At 39.1% G+C, this 25,907-nt stretch overlaps 1 protein-coding gene across 1 annotated transcript; it reads right to left on the minus strand.

Annotated features, from left to right (window-relative positions):
* Positions 1-5,471: 5,471 nt before the first annotated feature.
* Positions 5,472-24,535, minus strand: COLGALT2 (collagen beta(1-O)galactosyltransferase 2). Its single transcript, XM_015816636.2, has 11 exons — positions 24,425-24,535; positions 22,800-22,917; positions 22,005-22,139; positions 20,299-20,503; positions 18,302-18,421; positions 15,695-15,771; positions 12,591-12,697; positions 10,665-10,797; positions 9,403-9,530; positions 7,922-8,128; positions 5,472-5,936 (listed from the first exon to the last, which is right to left on the minus strand). The coding sequence occupies exons 1-11, from the start codon at positions 24,436-24,438 to the stop codon at positions 5,660-5,662; spliced, it is 1,521 nt and encodes a 506-aa protein (XP_015672122.1). The 5' UTR covers positions 24,439-24,535; the 3' UTR covers positions 5,472-5,659.
* Positions 24,536-25,907: the final 1,372 nt, after the last annotated feature.

Consider the following 25,907-nt stretch of genomic DNA (forward strand, 5'->3'; position numbering starts at 1 on the left):
CTTAACAACAGAATTATCTGTTGTTAATTCTAGACTGCTAGAATTATCACGGCGCAGTTCAATCATGTGACATCATGCTTTACAACTTCAGCACTTTAGTAATGGCAATTCCAGTCCCAATTGCCATCATTAACTGAGGATTATCTGTATAGAGAAAGATAGCTACAGTTTTTTTTAATCTAAGAGAATAAAGAAATACTAAGATTAAAAATGTAGCACAATTCAAATGAAAATAAAAACATTGTCTGAAATGACTGAAACAAGCTAAATAAAGAGCCTCAAGGAGAGTGAATGGAATTAAAATTGTAACGAAATGAATTGGTATGGAACTGAATGGAGGGAACGCTGAAACTAGTACTTTAGAGATTTGTATGGGAATTACTGTATATCAAAGAGTGAGATTTAAATGGATGTGAAAATTATTAGCATGCAGGAAAAAGGATGAAAAGTTAAATTGTAAATGTTGTGAGGATGTTGAATAATAAGGCCTGAAAGTATATTCATATAATTGGTGCAATATTAAAATAAGCATGTGAACTTTTTAGTAGTGATTGTGTAACTCTGGCGGCATATTTGCAAAGGCTGCATTTGTGGCCGGTGATTGGAAGAATGGGATTGTTTTCCTCTACAGAAATAAAACCAGCAAGAAAGAATGCAAAACATACTGCAGGATTAATCTGTTAAATGTTGTTAGGAAGTTGAATGGCAGCAATCTGACTGAAGAGCTGCATAGGTGACAGTGAGGAAAAACTGGGAAGCGCAATCAGATTTTTATCCATAAAAAATGTATCTGCATGTTCACTGCCCAACCTAGAGCCACACAGGGCTCCCCAATTTTTAGTGCTCCCCGAGTTTGATTCAAGTTCTTCAGCATGTCATGGAGAAATGTGTAAGAGCGATATGTGACAGATGTAACGATATGCGAAATGTGACAGATGTAATTCTAGCCAGTGTTTCATCATGAGCAGGGAGTACGACCAGAATAAGTGATATCACCTTAGTGGTTTGTTATATTTATAAGGGATGCTTGTGGTGATGGAAAGGGTGTGTTGATTGGAGACCTAAATATACATCCATGTGCTCATAGGGAAAATGAAGTTAATAACTGCAGGATTTGTATAAAGGGTGAAAAACTACATTGAGTGAATAGGTTTGTCTACCTTGGTAGAAAGTTTACTACAGAGGGGGAAATGGATGGGAAAACATTAGGAAGTACAAACATTCGTAGTAAGGTAATACATGGTGGGTGATCTTTGTGAGGAATGAAAGAAACAAAAATAGCTGTAAGGTTGTTTTTTTTTAATGGGAATTGGAGATGTCAAGAGAAAAATTAAGTTGAATGCAATGGGAAGCTTTACAGTACTTAGCAATACCAAAGCAGATAGGGTTAAGAATTAATGTTAATCAGATATAAAATGAATGTATAAGATTGAATGACCAGTATGAAACAAATGTTTTGAGGCTTTGTCATGTAGGAACATGAATGAAGATCAAATTGCAAAACAAGTATGTGAAGGATGAATGACTCAAGGGAAGGGGAAGATCAAAAATGTTGTGGTTGGATTAAGCTGATGATAACCTTAAAAGAGAGAAGTTAGACGTTTAAAGACCACTGGGTTCTTCGGGTTCCATTTCATTAATGGGCTAAGTAACTTCCTCATAGATAACAAGATCAGAGAAACCCTGGGAACCAGCATTTCAACCCTGAGCTACATATATATTTTTCACTGTTGGGAACAAAAGTTTTAACAACAAAGGGCAATGTGCAAAACAAGGCACCATGTATATGGGGGAAGTAAGAATGGTTTCTGAAGACAGAAGGCTACTGTGAGATATAGTGGTGGTAATGTAATCTAGTTTTATCTATTTCTTTTTCTCATTCCATTCATTTAACATATTTGTCTTAATATTTCTTAGTCATTTTGTGTTTGGCATAAGGTTGCTTACTCTGGGATAGAATAGCTTGATGGGTATGTATGTACTGTATGTATGTATGTATGTATATACAAATATTTATTTAACAGTAAGCTTTAAAAGTATCCAGAACCTGGATGAATATTCAGAAAACCAAGATTCATTCTCTGGGTTTTCTGTTGAAAAATAAGCAATACACAAAAGCATTAAGTGGGTAAGTATATGCACATATTCACACTTTGTATTAGCTAGAATTGTAGAATTAGCTAGATTTTTATATTTTATATTTTTACATTGTTATGCTTGTGCTGACCATCTTTTTCTAAACAAAGACAAGACTGATTAACAATTGTTGTATAAAATAGTCTTTTATTTATCCGTGATTTAACCTGTTCATTGGATCTCTATTAAAAAATTTATTTAAAAATCTTATCATTAGAAAAATAAAACGTTCAACTCACTTTCACTATCTAAACTTTGTAAATAGAATTTTAGATCTAACACAGATTAGAACAATAATCATCTCACAATTCCAGTGTTTCAAGAATTATTATCTCTTGATTTGGTAGTGCTTCGAATAATGAATTCAGCAGGGTTGTGAATACTAAATAGCACTGTACCACAGAATTACAAGCTTCCAGTCCTATGTGGCAGGGTGAGTATAAAATAGGGTCCATCACAGCTTACAAAGCCTTTTTAGCTCCTGGTTGCTAGGATAGGAAGAACGTTTGGTAGACTCTTTTTCTCTCCCCAGTTAATCCTCTCCTTTCCAATTCCAATTAGTATGAGAGGAAAGTTAGATGCATAAATCTGAGTCCAGTTTAGAGGATTAATCCATTTCTGGAACTTCTTTAATGAATGAAAGGTCTTGGGACCACCTGATCCGAGGCTGCCTTTGTTCTATTCCCCCCTCCAACATTTTTACACCTCCCTACTACTGGCATTAGATTTCTGCCCACATGTGTTGGGGTCTCCCAAATATGCTGAAACTAACTCAGGGAATTTTTATCCAGGGAATTTTTATCCAGTCTTTTGATAAGCTGGCTAGAAACTGAAGTTGCAATACATCTGGAAATCTGAAGCAGATTTATAAGTGTTTGCCATATATCTAAATAATGAACATATATAAACTTTACTTCTGACTGATGAGAGGGATTTTGAGTTTGTTCAAATCCCCCCAGACAAATTACCCATTTTCATTGTATCACACAGGTGGTTTTAAAAGATGTCCTCTGTTAGTTCAATGACTTTTGCTAGCCTAGCAATCTTCCGTACCTATCCATCACCCTTTCTTTTAAGAAACTTACTATTCAAGTTGCATAGAAAAGAGAGCTGTTTCTTAAAAAAAAAAAAAGGATTGAAGAGGTACGATGTAACACCCTCTTTAACACATACCTCCAATTATTACTGATGGCAGATTTTATGTTCTTTCTTTCGCCATTTGATTTCTATAGGCCTGTGCTACTTTTCCATAATGATAAACTGTTTCAGAAAATGTATTTGGACCCACCAGATTTTCTCACCTGTTATTGTTTGAGTGAATTGTAATAGAAGAGGAAAAATGAAGCCACCGCATACATGAAATATACTCAAAGCATATTTTGCCAAGAAATAAATATATAAATCACTAGATACAGACCTGGAAATTCAGATATTTTTTTTTAAATCACTCTGCCTCTCATTAACTTTTCCTGTTGCAATTCTGCCTACCTGGTCCTAAAACATATACTCCGTTATTTCTGTGATCATTGCAATTTGGTTTTAAAAATTATACAAAGTATAACAAAAAATGACTATGAGGGCTTTCCCTAATTTTGTGCATGGTAAGAGAACATCGGAAAGAACTAGAATCAGGTTGTTATTGTTGGATGTAATGAAATGTAGTACAGTAAAAAAGTTACAGGGCAGGAAGAGATGTTGAAGATTCAATCATCTATACTGTAGGTTCAAGATTCTAAGCATTTTTTGTTTCTTTAATCTAGATAGATAAAGCTTCAAACCAGTTTCTTATTCTCACAGATCATTCCAGACTATGATGCTATTTTAAAGTCATAAATAAATGACCAAGACACCAAATCATTGCACTCATTGCTATATATATTATCAGACCAGCTGATAAGCTGCACACGTGCTGTTTAGAAAAATATACAATTGTACTGTTATTTCTTCTAAGAACAGTAATTCTTGACTAAAACATCTATAGCAAGTTCAACACATACAGATTCTTTTGATTGTCTTTTTAAACATTTTAGCTCTGAATGTTTTTTTTTCCTATCCAGCTCAGAAGTCTGCATTATCAAAAAAAAACCTTGAGGTAAATGAACACAGACAACTTTTATGGTGGGTTCTAAAAAGGTAGACTTTGCATACGGAGATGTTCTTCAGTGGAGTGAACCTTACAGCTCATTTCAAATGTTGAAGTTTGAGCATCATAAAAAGAAAAGAGCTGCCACATGTCCTTCAGTATAGTTCACATGCAAATGAGATCAAAGTGACACAACAATTACATTAAAATACTTAATACCATCAGATTTTTAAAGGGTTGGAAAAGGTAACTGTTATTTTCAAGTCCATTATTCATTGATTATCTATTCCTCCATACACTCAGCCCGAATTTATAGATGTGAGCTGAAATTCTTCCTCTTGTCATAAAAGCATGAAAGATAAATTACCGAGAGCTTTACTGCATGCAACAGTACCATTTGTGACTGAAAGTGTGTTTCAAAGCTATCAATGAGCACCGTGTTTAAAAGGATATTTGAAAGGATATTCAAATCCAGTTTGTAATGGAACCTGCCCATGTGCTGTGGAGTCCTTGATGCTGAGTTTGGTTGTTTGCTTGCAGATGTTTCATTACCCGACTAGGTAACATCTCTGATTATGGCACCAAGGATTCCACAGTTCGACCCTCAGCTACATATATTCTTTTCTATCAGGATGCATGTCACTCCCAGCTGCTGGCTGAGGAAGATGTATGGTCTAATTATCAATTCTCAGTTCTCCATCTAGTAGAGATCTTCACTAAATTTCATGAGGTGTGAAGGATAAAGATGGAAAACTGTTGATAAATATTAAAAATTGTGAACTCCAGAAATTCTTGTGACAAATGAGTTGTTGTTCATAGCTTATGATTAAAAATGAAACCAAATAATATCATGGGGAATTCATGTGATGAACATAAGGGAAATCTTGTCCATCATCTGATCATTTCAATATATGCAATACTATTTAGCATTTAGCCTTAGGAACTGGAACAGTCTAACATTTCTGCTTCAGAATATGGTTCACAAAATCAAAACCAACAAGAGTACAGGCAATGCAGCAGACAATAGATTGATAATTAACACGGAAAAACTTGGTAGACCCTTCCTAACTCTTGTATATATTACTTTTTATAAATACAACAATTCTACACCAAGAATTGTAGAAAGACATTGGTTAAGGAATCTTTGTCCTGAGTATAACCTCATTTCCTTTTAGAGTCCTCCAGCAGCTCTACAGAATTTCCTTTAGTACAAGCCAATCAGCCAAAACCAGGGCTCCTTTCAATAATTTGTTTTAAAATATACTACCCTTCATTCAGTCAGGTTCATCCACTCACCCTGCAAAAATGAGACAAGCACCTCCTCAGTTCAAGCAAGTCATATCAAACTATTTTGCCAAGGAAGATAGCATATCAGTATCTCTGGAAGTTCCAGAAGTCCCACTGATGTTTACAGTAACTTGTAGCTGATCCAGTTAACAATCATAGTTCGTCTCTGGTGGATGATGCATCAAGGGAAGGTCCAGGTGGCAAGGCATTCTTGTTCTGGGCATCTTTATGGATCTGGCCCTGTTGCCGCGACTTCCGGGAAAGTGTCCTGTCCCAATCAGTGGCCACAGTCTCATTGTCCCAGATTGTGGATGTCTCTGTGTCACTGAGGTAACCTGGTTGTCCAGTGTAGTGTGTTGGATAGATCAGCAAAGGCTCTGCAGAGAAAGCTTTCAAATCTCTAGGTTCATAGTGTTCCATGTATTTGGCACTTAAAAAGGAAAAGAAAATAAGTCACTAAGAAGATTGCCAATTTATGTGTTTTTGATATCTTTTGTATCTCACAGCAGGACAAACTTATAATGGTTATAAAATGAGTGGTTCATTAAACATTCTCTTATCAATGTTGTAAACCTATATTCACATCCCTCAATTCTAATCATCTGGAGATAATATATTGATGTACTTTATTTAAGTGTTGGGAGGACTGCTATATTTTCTACAACGATAAGCCACTTTTCAACATAAAGGCCTTGCAGATCAGCTGTAAAAATAAATATGCCATACATGGTCAATAATTTTAAAAAAATGAGGAACAAGAAGCAAGTTCAACACTAACTGTAAGGAAGTATTGGCAGAATTTGGTTCACAGCTAATTATTAAGCAAAGGTGTAACATAAATTAACTCACAACTATCAAGAAAACCTCTTCCATATATAATTTACCTTATTTCAAATTTTGATTGAAAGACATGTAATCAAGCTTTAATATGAAACACATTCACCAACTAAAAGATATCTGAAGCTATCACTGGTCTCCTCATAAGATTACTTGGCCTTATTAAAACTCTTCAATATCCCTGGAAGCTTTAAATGTATATAGAGATGCAATGATTTGAGCTTCCAGTGGAATATGGTGGCAAGTCCATTTGGGTCATCTTAATGGATGACTTACATAGGAAACCCAAGGGAACAAATGCTGCCCTCAGTTTCCTTGGAGGCATTCAGTATTATCAAATAAGGTTCTCTTTTAGACTTGCTGGGGGACTAGACCTTAGGAAGGACTGTTTTGCAGCAACTGCAATTTTTTTTGTCAGGCCAAATCTAGAAAGAGATTTTGGAGAGCAACAGCTCAAGACTGGTATCTCAGATAATTATATCTTGAGCAGAATTCAAGTACTCTTGCAGGTACCCTTCATTCAGTAATGGGATGGAAATTAAATTCAGAAAAGACAATGTGCTGTTGCTCTACTACAGGAATCTGGACTTTGAAAGGGATTAAACACCTTCTGAGAAAACAGTTCTGCAGTCTGGGAGTGCTCACTGATCCTCAACTGGCACTGGCTAAGCAGGTGTAAAGGAGTGTTTTTATGCAATTTCACTTAGTGTACCAGCTGCAAACCTCCCCAAGCTGGTTACATTTAGCAATAGTTAGCCATGCCTTGGCTTTGTCTAATCTTTATAAACACTCAACATAATCTTTATAAAACATTCCATGTAGAGCTGCCCATGAAAAGTGCCTGGAAGTGACAAAGCAGCAAGGCTGCTAACCACTGCCAGGAATAGGGATCAAAGATCCACAATGCTTGTTATTTACTTAACAGGAACAACTAATCTGTAAAGCCATAAATAGTCTTCTATCTTTAAGATTGGTGGGAAAAGCCTTTCTGGAAATATTCTGCTGTCAGAAGCCCAGCCACCTGTCATTCTCCCCGGTTGTGGAACACTTTTCTTAGCCTTTCAAAAATTGTGACAATGCACCACTTTTGTCATACTTTAAATTACTATATTAGAATTAATATGATATTTAATTATATTCCAACTTTTTGTGAAAAGTTTTAATTTTGTCAACTGTCATGAGAGTCTGTATGAAAGAAAATAAATATACAATTATTAAATTAAAAAATGTGACTTGAGTTTCACAATCCCAGAAGCAATGTGCCCAATACAGATGGGCTCTGCCCACAAAGCATTCCCATTTATATCATGGCCAGTCATTTCCAACACACATAAAACAGCAGTTTGTAGAAGTGATAATGTAATTGTTGAAGAGATAATATAATCAACACCAGCTATAGGAGGAGTGATGTTCAATCCCCACTGAAAAGTATTCCATAAACCTGAAGCTCCAAAACCATTGCAGGAAGCAACTATTTACTGATAAGATAAATATTGCTGCTGAATGCATCATAGTATATAAAGCTAACATACACCTAACGCAAGCTATACTGTACAGTAATCATAGCCAATAACCTACATTGGGTGTTTGTTGTACATGACTGGCAAGAATTCATCCACAGGGAGCATCTTGCTGAAAGGTTGAGCTCCAATTAGCTTCTGAGCTCCTTGAAAGGTGATCGCGTAGCCCAGTGTCCAGTAAGAGTAATCGGCTTCCACCAGATTCATCACATTGGGCACAGCCTTTTCTGGATGCTCTACCTGCATCCGTTTCCGACCAATATATCTATATAGAAAAAGTTGAGTCATTGGACCATATTCCATTTGCCGATATGATGTGGTGTAGAAACATCTAAATTCAGCACCTGTGGTGCCAGCTTCTCTGGCCAGATCCCCAGGAGCTTCATGTAAACCCTCTTTTTAAAAGAACTAGTAAGAATTAACAACAACAAGAACAACAACAACAAAACAGCCAGTTGTGGGGTTAACATAAAAGCTTCCCAATTCCTGCCCTGGATCAAAGGCCACTTGGCCCAGTATTCATTCCCTACAGCAGGGGTCCCCAACCCCCGGCCATGGACCAGCACCGGGCCGCACAAACAAGCGAAGCCCCATCTGAGGGATGCAGGCAGTGCACACAACCACACCCCTCTGGTCCACGGAAAAATCTTTCTCCATGGCACCGGACCCTGGTGCCCAAAAGGTTGGGGACTTCTGCCCTACAGTGGGATCCTGCATGCATGAAAAGCACCATTCTACTTGTATACCCCAACAATTGGGATTGAAAAGACCATTAGGTACAATATACAGATATTGTGACTAGCAGCCATTGGTTGCTTTATCCTCGATGAACATGTGCAATATATGTTCACGTCAATGGCTATCATTATGTCTTATGGTAATTAATTCAGAAGGTTATACTAAAACATTCAGCAAGGAAATCTCCTTATTTTAGTCTTAAATCTCTTAGCATCCTCACTACCGGTAAGTCCTTAACCACAACTGAGCTCACAGTTTCTGTGGTTAAGTGAGACATTTGTTAGGTAAGTTTTGCTCCATTTTACGACTTTTAGTGCCACAGTTATGAAGTGAATCACTGGAGTTGTTGAGTTAGTAACATGGTGGCTAAGGGAATCTGGCTTCCCCATTGACTTTGCTTGTCAGAAGGTCACAAAAGTTGATCACAAAACCATGGGACACTGCAACCGTCATAAATATGAGTCAGTTGCCAAACGTCTGAATTTTGCTCACATGACCATGGGGATGTTGCAATGGTTGTGAAAAATGGTCATAAGTCACTTTTTTTCAATGCCATTTTAACTTCAAATGTTCACTAAACAAACTGTTGTAAGTTGAGGACCACCTGTATTATGAGACAAAAACTTCTCCCTGTCTAATTTTCCTCACTGCAACTTTTAGAGCCCACTTTCACCTATCTCCTTATTCACTTTTATTTCTAAGCTAAAATGCACCCAAATGTATGGCATTTCCTTAATAGAGAGCATTCAATTCCATGGAAGGAAAGACACTCAGAAGCAAGATTAGTGGATTATTACTTACATAAACTCCCAGTCCAGCTGCGTTCTCTCAGTGTCATCCATTAACTTCGTGAGTTTCTTTTTGAACTGATGCTCAAAACGTACATCATCTTCAATGACTAGGCACTTCTCCATCTCCCTGCTTACTATCTTAAAATAACAATTTGAAATAATTCAAATTAAACTCAATCACTCATAACCCCTCATGACTTGACTGCTGGAATATGCTGCACATGGGGCTGCCCTTGAAGTGCACTCAGAAGCTTCAACTGATCCAGAATGCAGTGGCACATGCAGTGATGGTCATATTCCCAAGTGACATCTTTGCTTTGTGAGCTGCATTGGTTGCCAGTATTTTTCCAGGAACAATTCAAGGTGCTGTTATGTCCTAGAAGTTCTTATATGGCATAGGGCAAGGGTGCCAAACTGCCGGCCCGTGGGACGGACGTGTCATCCAGGCGCCGCACCCATCCCATTGCCGGCAATGGCAAAACCATCCCGATACGTTGCGCAACATCACGTGACATCGCGAGTTTGACATGTCTGGCATAGGGCCTGGTAACCTGAGGGATTGCTTATGTTCCATAGCAGCCTTGCCAGTTTGTTCCGACATGAGTTGGCATTCTCGGGGTCCTCTCCTCTCCTCTCCTCTCAATTAATGAATCTCATCTGTCAAGAACCAGGAAGCATGTCTTCTGGAATAAGGTTTCACCCTCTGATATCCATGTGACTTTGACTCTGCTAATATTCCAGAAAGATTTAAAGGCATATCTATTCTTCTGGGCCTTGGATTAGGTGGATAGAGTTCCTGTTAGATTGAGTGTGGATATAGTTTGCCAGATTCCCCATCAGTTCTTGGTTTTTTAATGCCTTTTAAATTTATTTTATAATTATTGCACTATATTTTCATTCAGTTTGGTTTTATTGTATACTTTCTAGAACTGAGCTGGGGTTGAACAGTGTCTAAACTGAGTATGTTCTTATTTGTTGACTACCATATTAAAAAAGTCTACAATAAAATTATCCCATGAGCTGTTTATCTGTGGTAGCCTTCTCTGGAAGAATGTAAGTGGGCCAGTAGAAATGCCTGTCTTCCAAGAGATTCGTCATCATGAGCCTATCTCCAAGACTAGCAAAAAGTAGAGGAGAGGAGGGGAGGAAAGGGAGAGGGGAGAGGAGAGGAGAGGAGAGGAGAGGAGAGGAGAGGGGAGAGGAAAGGAAAGGAAAGGAGAGGAGAGGAAGCATTTCTGTCAATTACAATGAGGATAAGCAAATTTTGGTTACCTCCTTCCAAATATAATAGTGGCTAAGGAAACAGCCAATCTCTCCTCTGGTCAGCACTCTAGAAGAGTATGGATCCTGGTAACCAGGAAGCATGTCTATATTTAGAGCTTTCAGCTGGCTTGTATTCAGCAACCTGAAAAAGACAATGATTACATTCCTTAGCCAAACATTTTGAAAATGGAAAGGAAAGCCACAACCTATTTTAAAAAAAACATAAGGCAATGTGTAGCAAAAAAAAAACAAAACTTTCCCTGCAGATAGAAATCAATGCAGTGTGGTAAAATAGGAGTTATTATTTTTTTCTAACATTCTTGCTTTCAGCTTTCAAAGTACTGTTTTCATAAACCAATGTTTTAAAATAATTATTTCTACTTGCAATCAAAAGTGGTACTGTCACTCCTTACAACATATTTTAGAAGATCTCATTTGTAACACTTTAGAAACTCAATAAAAATGTGGATTCTGTCTTTCAGAATTGTGCCTAATACGAAATGTACAGGATTTGACCCCACTGAAGGAGAATTTAGCTGGATTTATAGAATTTTTGTAGGGAATTCTACAGAGAAAATATTTCCTAGGCAAGCCCAGGTTAAATGAACAAGAAAACATGGTTAAGATACTAAAAATTCCCCAGTTTTACAAATGAGGAAAGTGTTAATTATTTAAAGACGATGTGAGAATCCTTTGTGTACAAAACACTATTGTAAATAGCTGCTGGTGGGAGACAAATATTTTTGCTCTTTAAAGAGATTAAAGAAGATGCTCAACTGATAATTATCTATCCTCTGACAAATATATACACCATATATCTGCACACACACACAAAACTTATTAAGGAAGAAAGTAAGCTTCTGAGCAGTGTCTCTGGGAGAGAGATAGCAGGCAATTATTTTGCAGAGCAAGAATGTTGTTGAATCAAGCTTGATTTAATGCTTTAGTCTCCCAAGCGCAGAGATACACAGCATGGCTCACATTTGACAAAGTAAGTCGCTGGTAGCAGCAACGCTGGAGCAGAAACAATGTGACAGAGAGGGAGTTGTCTTTATCAATGGGTGCATCTCACACCTACCGATGATCCCAGGTGAATAATTGAGAAACAGTTGATAAATGTATCCCAAATCACATAGAGTACTTTAATTTTTCACAGTCTTTAAACTTGTTGTTAGTTGCAAAGTCGGACCCCATGAACGCTGTCCATGGGGTCCGACCCATCGCAACCCCATGGACAGCGTTCCTCCAGGCCTTCCTGTCCTCTATCATCTTCTGGAGTCCATTTAAGCTCACGCCTACTGCTTCAGTGACTCCATCCAGCCACCTCATTCTCTGTCGTCCCATTCTTCTATTGCCCTCAATCTTTCCCAGCATTAGGCCCTTCTCCAGTGAGTCCTTCCTTCTCATTAGGTGGCCAAAGTACTTGAGTTTCAACTTCAGGATCTGGCCTTCTAAAGAGCAGTCAGGGTCGATCTCTTCTAGGATTGACCAGTTTGATCGCCTTGCAGTCCAGGGGACTCGCAGGAGTCTTCTCCAGCACCATAGTTCAAAGGCCTCAATTCTTTTGCGCTCAGCTTTTCTTATGGTCCATCTTTCACAGCCATACATTGCAACTGGGAAAACCATGGCCTTGACTATATGTACTTTTGTTGGCAGGGTGATGTCTCTGCTTTTTAGTATGCTGTCTAGATTTGCCATAGCTTTCCTCCCCAGGAGCAAGTGTCTTTTAATTTCTTGGCTGCAGTCCCCATCTGTGGTGATCTTGGAGCCCAGGAAGGTAAAATCTGTCACTACCTCCATTTCTTCCCCATCTATTTGCCAGGAATTGAGAGGGCCGGATGCTATGATCAGTCCTTAAACTAGGTGGCCCCAACCCCCTTCCGCTCCCCAAATTTTACAGCTCCGTGCCTGGCAATGTTTATCAACTCAACTCACTTTCCATCCACAGCTTCCACTAGCTTGACTTCAATTTCCTGTTCATATAAAGTCCGCAGCATTCGATCCCGTCTGTCTTTTCGACGCTTCAGATTGATCATGAAAATCTAGAAAGGAAGAGACCAGAAGCATGGAGGAATACCAAAACAATAACATGTGCGGTTCCCCCCACCCCTTTAAGTTTTACTGACAGCCAATGCTAAAATATAACTTCCCATCTTGGAGGAGGAGGGAGAGAATTGCTAATTCAGTTTCAAGGAAAAGGACACCCTTTGGGGATGGGAGTCTCCAGCCAGACTTTGGTAACTAAATCTGAGATTTTCTATGTGAGGGTCACTTTCTCTGCCTTGAGTTCTCCATGTTTTGTTTTTGTAGGAAAAAAGGAAAGTGTGTGCCTTTTTAATTATTCTGCCAGACTTTACTAACAACTATCCTGTCTTAACTCTGAGTTCATTCTAAAATGAAAAGAAAAAGAGCACATGAGCAGCAGGTAGAAAGGTCTGAGCTGCTCCCTCATAAATAAAGCCTGCTGAGGCAGGAGTATTATTGGGCTTATGAAGGCAGGCAAGCAAACAAGAGCAGCCTTGGCACTCAGGGAGTGAAAGTGAGTGAACATCACTGCTCTGCTCCCCTCTAACTGATTGAACCCTATGATTATGTGGGAGATAAAATAAATGCAGGCTATCTCAGCAGAGATGTTCCTGATGGACCAGGGTGGATTGTAGAATTTCACCTGTGGTTAGTTTGACCAGCCCCTAATAAATGCATCCTCAGTAGAATTGTACCTGGAATTTGGAGTTGAATAGCAGACCCTTATGGCTAAATGTGGTGGCTTTAAGAACTAAGAGTCAGGGCTGACTGATAAGCCTGCGTAAATGATGGATATCAGAGAAAGGATTCTAGGGGGATTAAATCAACCAACAGAATTAATATATGTTGTGAGTGTGCAGAAGAAAATAAGTATGCCGGTGTACCCCAAGCTCAAGTAGGCAGAACATGCTTTAGCAGCTTTATCCAAACAAGGCTGGAAAACAAAGCATGATCACAAATAAGAGCATTTTTAAAATAAAAAAGTGAGCCAGACAGATGAAGTTCTGTATATCAGAGGTTCCCATCCTATGGGCCACGGCCCACCAATGCTCCGTGGCCTCTTGGCCACCGGGCCGTGTGAATGGCTGGCCAGTGTGCACGTGCATGTGCGCGTGCTCACTCCCTCTTGCGCCGGCACTAGCCGAGCCGCAAGCCTCTCGCCAGCACTAGCCATGCAGCGAGCCTCTTGCCGGCACTAGCCGGGCCACCAACTGTGAGCCTCTCGCTGGCGCTAGCATCCCCATTTACACGCTAGCGCTAGCATCCCCATTTGCAGAGCGCACATGCTCACGGCCCCATTCACGCACACACAGCCACATTTGCAAATCAGATCAATGGAGACCTCTTAGAAATCCACATGATTAAGGTTAAAGGCAAGTTGGCATAGTTGGGTTTCATCATACTTGCCCTCTATTATATTCCCCAATTGAAATGCCTTGGGTGACATAGGTTATATTCAGCACACAAAGAGTCAGGCAGAGTACAGGTAATCTTTGATTTAACAACCATTCATTCAGTGACCGTTCAAAGATACAACAGTGCTGAAAAAAAATATTTATGACCAGTTTTCCCACAATTGTTGCAGCCTCTTTGTGGTCACATGATCAAATTTCGGACAAATGGTAACTGGCATGTGTTTATGATGGTTGCAGTGTCCTGGATCATGTGATCACCTTTTGCAAACTGCTGACAAGCTAAGTCAATGGAAAAGCCAGATTCATTTAACAACTGTGTTACTAACTTAACAAATACAGCGATTCACTTAACAACTGTGACAAGAAAGGTCATAAAATGGGGCAAAACTCATTTAACAACTGTCTTGCTTAGCAATGGAAATTTTAGGCTCAATTAAGATTGTATGTCTAGGACAGTGATGGCGAACCTTTTAAAGACCGAGTGCCCAAACTGCAACCCAAAACCCACTTATGCATCGTCGGGTGCCGGGTGGGTGTGTCCCATTGGCTGGGTGTGGCCCATTGGGTGGGCGTGGCTGCGGTCATAACAGCAGACTGGGTGGGACTAAAAAGATCAATCAATCAATTCCAACTTTGCAAGATCTTTTTTTTTCCCGCGAGAAGTTGAAATTGACTGATTAATTGAACTTTTTTTTTTGCACACGGTGGTGGAGGCCTAAAGCGAAAAGGTTTTATAAAACCCAGCCGAAGGCCTAGGACTGGGGCGACGGCGCGCATGCCCACAGAGAGGGCTCTGAGTGCCGCCTCTGGCACCTGTGCCATAGGTTCGCCACCACTGGTCTAGGACTAACTGTACCTCTTCATCTAATTACTGTATGTGGTGAGTCCCTGTATCAATAGCTTTCAAATTGCGTAGTAATTCTCATACTAGAATGTAGATACTTGTGGGCTCCAGGAAATGTAATTCAAAACCAGTGATGCGATATTGCAAGGTGGAATTGCCGGAAAGGCATAGAATAGATTAAGTATCATCATCATACTTCAATTTTCTCCTACGTTCTTTTCCATAGCACATTTAAGAGAAAAACAAATTTAGAAAATTGATTTTTGTGACCTGTAATACTACCCTACAGTAGATATTAAATCCCTGCTTGCTTTAAAAAAAGAAACCAGCATTTTGAATAGCAATAGCACTTAATATCACTTCATAGTTCTTTGCAGCCCTCTCTAAGCCATTTACAGAGGCAGCATATTGCCCCCAACAATCTGGGTCCTCATTTTATCGACTTCAGAAGGATGGAAGGCTGAGTCATGTTACGTTCATTGTGTTCTCATGGACCATCACTGAGCTCTATGCAGTATATGTGATATTTTTATTTCCCATCATGCCCAACAAACATATTTGGCCACATTTTCTAGGAATAATGGTAGCTGAAACTCAACCATCTGGAGACCCCTAAACCCCTAGTTTAGGGAAGGCTGGGTGAGACATTCAGTATTGGAAGTTACTGAGGTCAGAGTTAAACTCCTACTGAATTTTGCCTCAGCCTTTTGCAAAAATTGGCATGCTGAGTGAGACACCCTCCTTTCTTGCATTACCTCATCAAATCCCATCTTCTCAGGGTGTTTTGGAGGAACTGTGACAAACTTTGAGGGTTCAACTGGAGGATGGTCAACTGGAAGAGATTAAGAACATTTATCCTATTACATTAATACTGACAGTTTTTAAACGTATTCATGCTTTGAGTAAAACAGACTTGTACAGAGCTCTGCGTATTGCTGAATAGCATAGCTGTGAGGCACTAGTCAGTAGCATATAGCAAGAATTCTTCTTTAGTTTTAAACATACTCCTTTGTAAATGTAGTTAGGATATTGTTACAGCAAAAGAACAAAAGCTTATCAATAAAGCAGACCATGCAACTCTTTTTCAAATGATAGGCTAATCTTGATTTTGAAAGATTGCATTTCCAAATATGCAGCATTTGGAAGCTAGAGCTGGTGCAGACTGTAGCAACACAATTTTTGGGGCCCCAATGGTGGCCCACGTACCATGTTTTCCCGAAAATAAGCCCGAGTATGATTTTTCAGGATGCTCATAATATAAGCCCTAACCCAAAATAAGCCCCAGTTAAGATCGTCAGCCAGACAGACACATTTAGTACTGTGTTTTCCCCAAAATAAGACCCAACCGGAAAATAACCCCTTATGCATCTTTTGGGATAAAAATTAATATAAGGCCTGGTCTTATTTTCAGGGAAACACGGTAACACCCCTACTTTGTGAATTGCACTGGGTGTCGGTTTGCTTCTGGTTGCGATTCAAGTTGTTGGTTATCATATTTAAAGCCTTTCATGGCATGGGTCCAGGCTACTTGAAGGACTGTCTCATACCACTGGGATTGGTCCACCCCACCACTGTTGACAGAGGAGGCATGCTGAGGGCCCCATTGGCCATGTGTTCCGGCTGGTGCGGTCCAAGGGAAGAGCCTTCTCTGCCGTTGCACCTGCCTTTTGGAACATCTTGTCCCCAGAAAGGGGTCAGCTACAACCCTCCTGACTGTCCACAAGAGCTTAAAGACCTGGCTCTGCCAGTTGGCTTGGGGCTCCAATGGCGGGGCTTCGCATTGGGGGTTGTTGATAGATTAACAAGAGATCCCACCCCTTCCCCTTTCTCAACATATTCCCTCCCTCCTCATCAGTGCTGGCTCAGGAATTCTGGGAGTTGAAGTCCACGAGTCATAAAAGAGCCAAGGTTGCCTACCCCTGAGCTAGGTTGACTCTATGGATTTTCCTAGTATTGTATTTACATCTGTAGGTTTTGTAGTTTGTAAGCCGCCCAGAGTTACCTTGTGGTAAGATGGGTGGCTAATAAGTTTTACAAATAAATAAAATATGGATATGAGGATTAATTTAATGTAACTAGCATTAATTAAAATTGGTTACTCTTCCCATACATTTGTTATCACTGAATCATAATTTGTAATATAACTATTGGAGGAGTTCTAAAAAGTTGCTTGCTAAGTTTCTATATCTATTGCTATGAGTACACTTCCTTGCGAGCAGTGGACAGGTTCACAAGAGGTTACGTTTGAAGAAAAATTCCAGGAATTTATTATTTAACGTGCCACCTGCAATTTGGCACTGTGATTGGTTAAGACAAATGAGACACTTGTGTAACTAATATCCAGGATGCATCCATCAAAACTCTGATCTAGTCCCCAATTCAGATTATAGCATCAGCTCCTGTTAGGATTAATCGATATAGTTTAGAAGTCTCTAGTATTTTGGTTTATATGTTAGTACCTGCGAAGCATCTGTCAACGCCTTTAACCAAATGCATCTTTTTCAAGGATTGTGAAGCAGTTATGCAATTCCACAAAAAGGTGCAGCTGCTTAAGGAGTTGCCAGTACCTGCTTCATGAATTCTTGTATACCCCAAACTGCCTTTCCCCTTTTAAATCTGAAGAGCTGCATAGCCCCTCTGTGGTTAGCAATGATGGAGAATGATAGCTGGATAAGTATTTTGGCCCAAACCATGGTTGTTTTGACCATGGCATGGAAAACATTGACTCAGCATGCTAAGTCAATATCAAACTATAGTGTGGCTTAACATGGGACTATTTAGTCTCTGTTTTACCATCATTACAAAAGTACTTCAAAGTAAGGGTAGAAATTAAGCCAAACAAGGAGATCCTGTGAGCCAATGGCACTAGATTCACTGTTCCATTCTTTGCATGTTTCTAGTCCAATAATAGATAATGCAATATTGAAATATTTATGTCTGTCGTGATCAAAATCACACAATGAATAGGGCTACTATAGCTAGACTGCAAAACTCTGGAGCGTAGACCTAATAGTTTGCTGCCATCTAATGGTTGGCCAGATTTAATAACGAGTTTTAAAATCTACCTAAAAATGAATTAGCAATTTACACAGAAATATATATACAGTGTATATATATACAGTGTATATATATATAAAATAAGTTTTTCAGATAATCAACCTGTATTATTTTCCATCATTTGAACCCATTAAATTCTAACTCATTATTTAAAGAACTGATATCATAATGGGAGAGAGGGGTAGGAATGTTTATTTCCAAAATTTATTCACTGCCCAATAGTTAACTAGAATACATTAAAAACACAAAATCCATATTACTGGAAACCAAAATAGTAGGGATGTGAGGCCAAACATGTAACTTACTCATTGCTTCACTCAGCACGTGAACAATATTGTCCGCTTCATCTTCTAGCAACTGGTGTGATTTTAGTGGCACAGGAAGGTAACCATAATGTTCTCTGTTGCAAATGTACATCTGAATGTCTGGAAAGAGAAGGAGATATAGGAGAAAAACTGTGCTCATAAAGAAAAGATGGGACTCCCATCAGGTCTCTTTGGCCGAGTCTTGGAGACTGAACTCCACCTTCCTCAAGGTTCTTCTAAAAGATCAAAGGCTGCAGAGTCCCTACCACATGGCCGAGCCATCAGACGCATTCAGCACGACATTGAACACAATGAACAGATCTCTGCCCGCTGCCTCATTCATGGAGACAAAAGAAAAGGGCAGCAGGAGAAAAGGAGTTACAGTACAGCAAGCCTATGAGCAATTACTCTAACGTTAGATTTGTTGTGGTTTTTATTCTGTATTTCGACGTTTGTAACCAGCTTAGAGTCAATCAGACTCAAGCAGCACAAAGTTAATTAAAAGGAGAGCCTCCCCAACAAAGCAATAAAAGAAAGTGGAGGGGATAAAAATAAAGATGGCTAAATTTTTGAATCTTGAAACTGCAAGTTTTTAAGAAACTTAAATGGTTGAGCAGGGGGTTGGACTAGAAGACCTCCAAAGTCCCTTCGTACTCTGTTATTTTATCCCATTCCTTTACTGCCACAATCACTGAGGCATCCACACTACAACTGAGGAAAAGTGGTTTTAGACCTCCCAGCCAATGATTTCATTTAACAAATGGGGTCTTAAGGCCTTGCATGAAAAATTTCATAACTTTTAATTTGAAAGATGATCTCCCGGGTGAGTAGGCATATTGATCTACACGGACAAACAATCAGTTGGCTTTCCTGTAGCTTTACACATGCCAGATTAACAGCTTGCTTGTAATGCCAAACCAAGAATTACAACTAGACTACCCTCTGTGAGGAGTAATTGTCTATCCTAACTTCCTAATGAACGTGAATGCATTGACCGTGTTTGTACAATGAAGTTGCCCTTGGCTTGTTCAGGCTTTGCATTTTCAACTGGCTGTGCCAAAATATAACCCCTTGTGAATCTCCTGAGCTACCAAAACATCGGGTACAGGACTCATCCCAGCATCATCCTCCCCAAACCAGAATGCAAGAGCCTTTAGAAACACTGGACCCTTGATGGATAGGGCTGGGCCAAAGAACCAGCTGCAGCCTGACATGCTATTTTTGTCCCATGGATGTGCAAGATGTGCTCCAATACACACCTGTCCTTTCTTTCGTTCTTGGGGCTTGGCAGGGGAACTAGAAACCACTGAAACCAACAAGGGAAAAATAAAACATGTCCCAGTTACTGCAGTGGGCTGAAAAATCAAAGCAGTTAAAAGTTCCAGAAGACGCAATTTAATAAGCTGCAGACAAAACAAAGTACGTTCCCAGTATGAGGCTGAAAATAAATTTGAGCTTTTTTTAAAGTTCTTTTTTTAGCCAGCAGGGAAAAGAAAGAGGAATTCAAGCTTGGTCATCTGGTCTAGTTGTGGGCCAGTTTATTAATAACAGAAGCATTTTCAGACATTTTAACATCACAGGGTTGTTTGTGGAGGAGTTATTGTGTGTGTCTGCCCCTTTACATTCTCCATACTCTAAACCAAGCAGCTGACTGCAATTCTTGTCAGTTCTCAGTTAATCTGTTAAATGCCATAATGGAGAAGAGGTGAAAATATTTTTCAGGTATCTGTTGTCCTCATTTCCAGCTTCATATCTACTTTATCTTGTAAAATCATCATCATCATCATCATCATCAATCATGATAATATGTTTTAGTTTGCCAGGATTCTGTCTATATGTGAGGAACAATAAGTATTCTATTATTATTCAAATAGTGCTGTAATTTATTTATGATTTTTTTTTAATTTTCGAAGTTCTCTTTATGAATGATGTTGCAGGATATCAAAACTGTCCTGAACTCACAATTTTTAAATGTGGGTTATTCAATGGCTCCTTACCAGCTTGGCGACTTGAGAAGGCAAAAACAATGATATCATCAAAGGTCCAGGTGTAGTCTTGGTGTGGGGGATAAAATGCCAGCTTATCTGATGCCTCTTTTCTCAGATCAATCAAGAATGTGGAATGTATCATTGGGACTGCAAAGCAACCAGTTCTCTTCCATTCCCTGATCAGAGGATAATCTGGTGTCCTCTTGTAATAGCCCTAAAAAAAAGTATACAGTATTAAACTCTTTTTTTAAATCTCTTGCCTATAACAAATGACCTTCATCCTGTTTGCCAATCTATTTATTCAAAAATCTGACCATAAGCTGAAAGCTATCTAAACTATTGTTACATTCAACACAGACTATATGTCAGGCTCTAAAAACCAAGAAAGACATGTTGTGATTCTTCCAGGTAGATTTCTTTATTGTTTCTCACTTATAGACAGAATTTTGCCAGAGTAAAGCATGCTACCATTCCCATAAAGCATATACTCTAGGAACTATTAGTCAGGAGCGTCTTCACCCTCTTTCTTTCATGCAAACTATCTGAACTGAGTTGTCCCTTGCTCCTCTGGAGTGCACTCCTTCCGTCATGGGAATCCAGATTATATTCCATCACATCATTAATGATGGGATTCTCCTTTGGTTAAGGCGACAAATGCTATCCCACTCTAGGTAGCTCTACTTGACATGAACTGGTAAATATTTTGTGCTAGTTACATGACTAGCTCTTTTAGTTATATAAACAGCTATCTGACAATACATTCTAGAATAGGGGTGTCAAACTGCCGGCCTGCGGGCCAAACACATCATCGGGAAACCACGCCCACCCCATTGCCGGCAATGGCGAAAAAGCTCCGATACGTTGCGTGACATCACGTGACGTCGCAAGTTTGACATGTCTGTTCTAGAAACACAACTTTCCAACATTGCTCCAAGATGCAAAAGTATCATGACAAAAACAGAGATCTGAAGACTATTCCAAATTATGACTCACAAAAATATTCAAACTGAAATAGAATTCTGATGAAGAATTAAGGTGTTTTCCCTCTTTATTGACCTGTCTTAGCTATCTTTCAACAGTGTACTGGGATTTACATATGGTTGTTCCTAGTTCGAAGGAATATAAACCCAGAAATGTACGCAAACCAAATCATGACAAACAGAAGACGTTTTGGCTTCCTGTTCCATAAAACAGTTGACACATCCTATGCCAACTGCACATCTGAACTTAATATGTAAATCAGCAGTTAATCCCCAGAATAGAAAGTCATAAAATTAAGAGTAAAGTCACTGGGCTGAAGGTACAACATAAAAACTGGAGAAGGAGAAGGAGAAGGAGAAGGAGAAGGAGAAGGAGAAAAAAATGGTCCCAAAGTTGCTACTACATTTTAAGACTCTTCCCTTAATAGCTTAATTTTACTACTGCACAACATCATTTGCACAAGATTTAGTTAAATGGCTTTGAAAGAATGTTAACATAAATTTGTAGGTGAGATTCTTCTAGCTGGGGGGGGCAAGTGAGAAATTAGATGGTCCTTCGGTTTGATTCACCAGAGTCATATTTCATTCATATGATTTGTATCTTATTCATATGTTAATCACATTCTTGTTTTTCCCTTTGAGAGTTGAAAATGAAATCCAAATTCTCTCAGATTCCATCTATTTTCCTTTGCTCATATATCTTGTTTAAGTATATAAAACAGTAACATTACTTGCCTGAGGTGTCATTCCACACCAGAAGTTAGAGTACAGGGTTCGAGATTCAAGCATTGGGGCCACAAGAGTTTTATTCTCTGCTATCATTAGATTCAACACTTCCGGGTTTGTCAGAAAATTGTCAGCATCGGTGAACTAAAAAAATAGGAAGGAAAAAACATTACATTTTATCCAACTAAATTTTACTGAAAATAAAGCCGTTTTGATGTTCTCTTAATCACAAACTGGATTTTAAAAGCTATCACTCTCTCAATTCTTGTGAAGTAATAAAAAGAACATAATGAAGATATTTCCATCAGAAATCTATCCTCATGTGTCTTTGGTGAGATTTTTACGAAATGGGTAAAATCAATTTACATTTCACAAAAGGCATACATAATTGTGAATGGGGAATTAACAAAACGTGTGAGATACAGGAAGGGACTAGTCAAAGATGTCCTGTGTCATCATTGTTATTTCTGTTAGGTTTGGAAATATTGAACAGAGATATAAGGAGAGATGGGAGAATTGTTGGATTGATGATTAAAAGAGAAACTTATAAATAATGAGTGACCTATTAGTAATCTTGGAACATACTCTGGAAGAAATAGAAATATTCCTTACAACAGCAATTAAACTGGAATTTCTATCACTAAGCAAAGAGATTGTAAAATTCCAGGTTTCTGTATCGCATAGCGACTGCAATCCCAGCATTCCTAGTTACAGTCAACTGAAATTCGATGGAAGGAAAAACAAGAGACAGGAAGGGAGGGAGGGAGAGAGGGAGGAAGGAAGGAAGGAAGGTTTTTATCTTACCATGATGTAGTCAGACCATTTTTCCCTTGCAGTTCTCAGAGCAGCCTGCCTTAGTTTCATCACATGAGTGAATCTGGAATTTGGCCAATGCTTCGGTCCAATTTCCTCTGGATAAAACCTAACAAAAGTAAAGAAAGTAAAAGAAATCTGTGTTTTCTCCCAGGCTGAATATTATTTTTTTCTTAGTTTAGCATTTTAATTTTAAAAAAAATCAGGTGGAACAAATATAGTCAGTCACCTCAAATGCTCCCAAAAGGTTAGAGCAGAAAATGTCAATGATGTTTCTGAGCAAATACTTCCAAATTTATTTATTTATTCCTGGAGTGTGTACCAAGGACTTACTGGAACATACAACTTCACTGCACTGCCTGTCCTATATGAGTGCTTGTGAATGACGGAGAACTGTACATAAATATGGGGTTTTTTTTTAATTCCACAGACCTAGCACTCTAGGTTGGTACACCATACATGAGTTTGCATGCAGAATTCCACCCAGGTGTGGACTTTTACAGCATAAACAGCTTTATAAAAGATTATGAAAAGTCATAGACAAGAAATTGTTGTCAAACTGCTTATGAAGAGAGAAAACCGCATATAGAAATACTACCAGGTGCATGATAAACTATGAGATAACCATCATTTGCACAGCCCACATTGTATATTTCCAGAAATCACTGGCTTACCAAGAAGCAGAATGTGGGCTACTTATTTTCTAGTCTGATCCAGTAGGATAAAACCAATATTTTTAGATCTCTCAACAGCTTTGATCTGCAACCTCTACATCTGAAAACAATTCTACTTGCTGCCTGTAAAAGAGGTCTGGGCAACTCGCTTTTATACCTTTCAGGCTCCTGCTTTGCTATCAGCAATAATAAATCAGGAGGACTTTTTAAAAAGATATTCTTAAGCTGCAATTCTCTCTGCATTTATCTAGGAGTTTGTAGCACTGAATGCAATGAGCTTACTTATGAATAGGTATTGTACAGCTAGTTGCCTTATATTATTCCACCATTATTTGCAAATTGCAACAGTGGTTAACAAAAAAGATTCTACACACACAGCTAAAGTTTATCTGGTCTAGGTGGTCCTGTTTTTTACTACTAGTTTCCAGGAGAGACAGAAAATTAGTGTGAGGCAAACCTCAGAAACAAAATCATGCACTTTCAATAGTCTGCCTAGGCATTTTGAACAGGAGATGTATTCTGTAGTAGTGCCAAGATCTGGCACAAAAGCCTAGCACGGCAAATTTTCCTGGCAAATTTCTACTCTAGATTGAAGGATGTTGAGGATATAACCTGAGTCAGGGAAGATCAAAGCAGAGGGCCTTTCGGAGCAGGCAGAGAGAAGATTATGGAATCCTACATTTTTTCCTGCACAAACAAAATGCCTACTTGACAACCCAATAAAACCTCTGTTATATGTATGATAGAGAGCCATCTAATTCTCAATTCGCTACCCATTAAGCAACCTCAGGAGGATTCTAGGGAGAGGAAAACCCACCCAATGTTCAAAATACCTAAGGTCAGCCAAGAATTTTAATCCCAACCTGTATTCCCAAGCTTCATGTGCTGACACTTGTTCCATCAAGTAACTTAGAAATTGCATTTCTTTGCTCCAACACTTACTGAGGGTCATCCATTGGCCTCCATTCAATATAGTGGTAGAGTGTTTGTACGTTCCTCAACCATTCTCTGAGCGTGGCGGTTGTGTTGTCAATGTTATGATCAGTGGCCACCCTAAGAACCTTTTTATCTGTATATTTTGTTAATAAACGTAAAACGGAGAAAAGACAGTGGAGAAACTTTTCCGTGGACGACCGACCGTCGTCGATGTGATAATTCTGAAAGTACTTTTTACTTCTATATGATCTCCCGTGGATGAGGTCCCGTGAATGGAGACGTCCTATAGGAAAGTTTTCCTATAATTGTTGTTAGTCTCTTGGGTAGAGTTGGTAAAAGCCATTATGTCTAGCTTTCTGCACAGCACAATAATCCAAATTAAAAGATTCCAGAAAGATGACTGTCAAGCTTCTGCCCAAAAATAGCCAAATCAAGGAGAGCCATTCTGGGTCATTAGTTCCAATGTTGAACTGCTCATAGTTCACTGGGTAAGTTTTAATTTTGAACAACCGCATAGTAATAAAGGTCAGGATAATTCATAAGCGGGAACAAAGTAATTAGGTTTTGGCCGAACACAATACCATTTTTAACAGACACATACTCATATTCATATATTGTTTATGCTCGTAAATGCTGTGTGAATTAAACTAATAACCCAAAGGCAGGGCAGAGAGAGGGGCAAAGAGTAAAATTCTGGTAAGGACTGCTCACAATCTGAGGATTTCAATATCTGATAAGTAAGGCTGACACAGATCGAGGCCCACAGATACTTTGGAGCAATAATATCTTAGAAGATCAGAGAGATTACTTATGAATAGTATCTTTAGATTCAATTCAAATGACAAAAGGTACAACATTTCTCAATGATCCACTTTGATGAGGGCACCCGGTCCAGAAAACTGTCTTTCAATTCTGCTTGAGGAAACATTCCATATTATCTACCTCCATAGTTCTACAAGATCAGACAAGATCAACCAAGGACAGCCCTTTATCTTTTGCAATTGGGCAAACTCTGAAGGCAAACCCTTTATTTATTTATTTATTTATTTATTTATTAATTTAATTTATATCCCGCCCTTCTCCTTAAGGACTCAGGGTGGCTAACAACCAGATAAAACACTAATCCCCAAAAACTACAAATTTAAAAACATAAGTAAAAACAAATATTAGTAATTTGGTCAAGTTAATTTAAAAATTGCTTTAAAACCCCATTAAAATTTTCCCCTAGGCCAGTCCTGCAAGTTGGAATAGCCATGTCTTAAGGGCGCGGCGGAAGGAAGGGAGATCAGCGATCACCCTGATCTCTGGGGGCAGCTCATTCCAGAGGGTGGGAGCTCCCACAGAGAAGGCCCTCCCCCTTGGGGTCGCCAGCCGGCACTGTCTGGCCGACGGCACCCTGAGGAGACCCACCCTGTGGGAGCGTACAGGCCGATGGGAGGTAATCTGTGGCAGAAGGCGGTCTCGAAGATATCCCGGTCCGCTGCCATGG

This window comes from Protobothrops mucrosquamatus, unplaced genomic scaffold, assembly GCF_001527695.2.
Source record: "Protobothrops mucrosquamatus isolate PMUCROS unplaced genomic scaffold, P.Mucros_1.0 scaffold472, whole genome shotgun sequence".
Classification (NCBI taxonomy): domain Eukaryota; kingdom Metazoa; phylum Chordata; class Lepidosauria; order Squamata; family Viperidae; genus Protobothrops; species Protobothrops mucrosquamatus.

Excerpts from the sequence above, each read along its gene's own strand:
- COLGALT2 (XM_015816636.2), bottom strand. Across the intron at positions 20,504-22,004 it reads GGTGTGGAATGACACCTCAG|GGCTATTACAAGAGGACACC; the intron begins GCAAGTAATGTT and ends ACTTTTTTTTAG. Across the intron at positions 12,698-15,694 it reads AGAAGATGGGATTTGATGAG|ATTTTCATGATCAATCTGAA; the intron begins GTAATGCAAGAA and ends CTTCCTTTCTAG.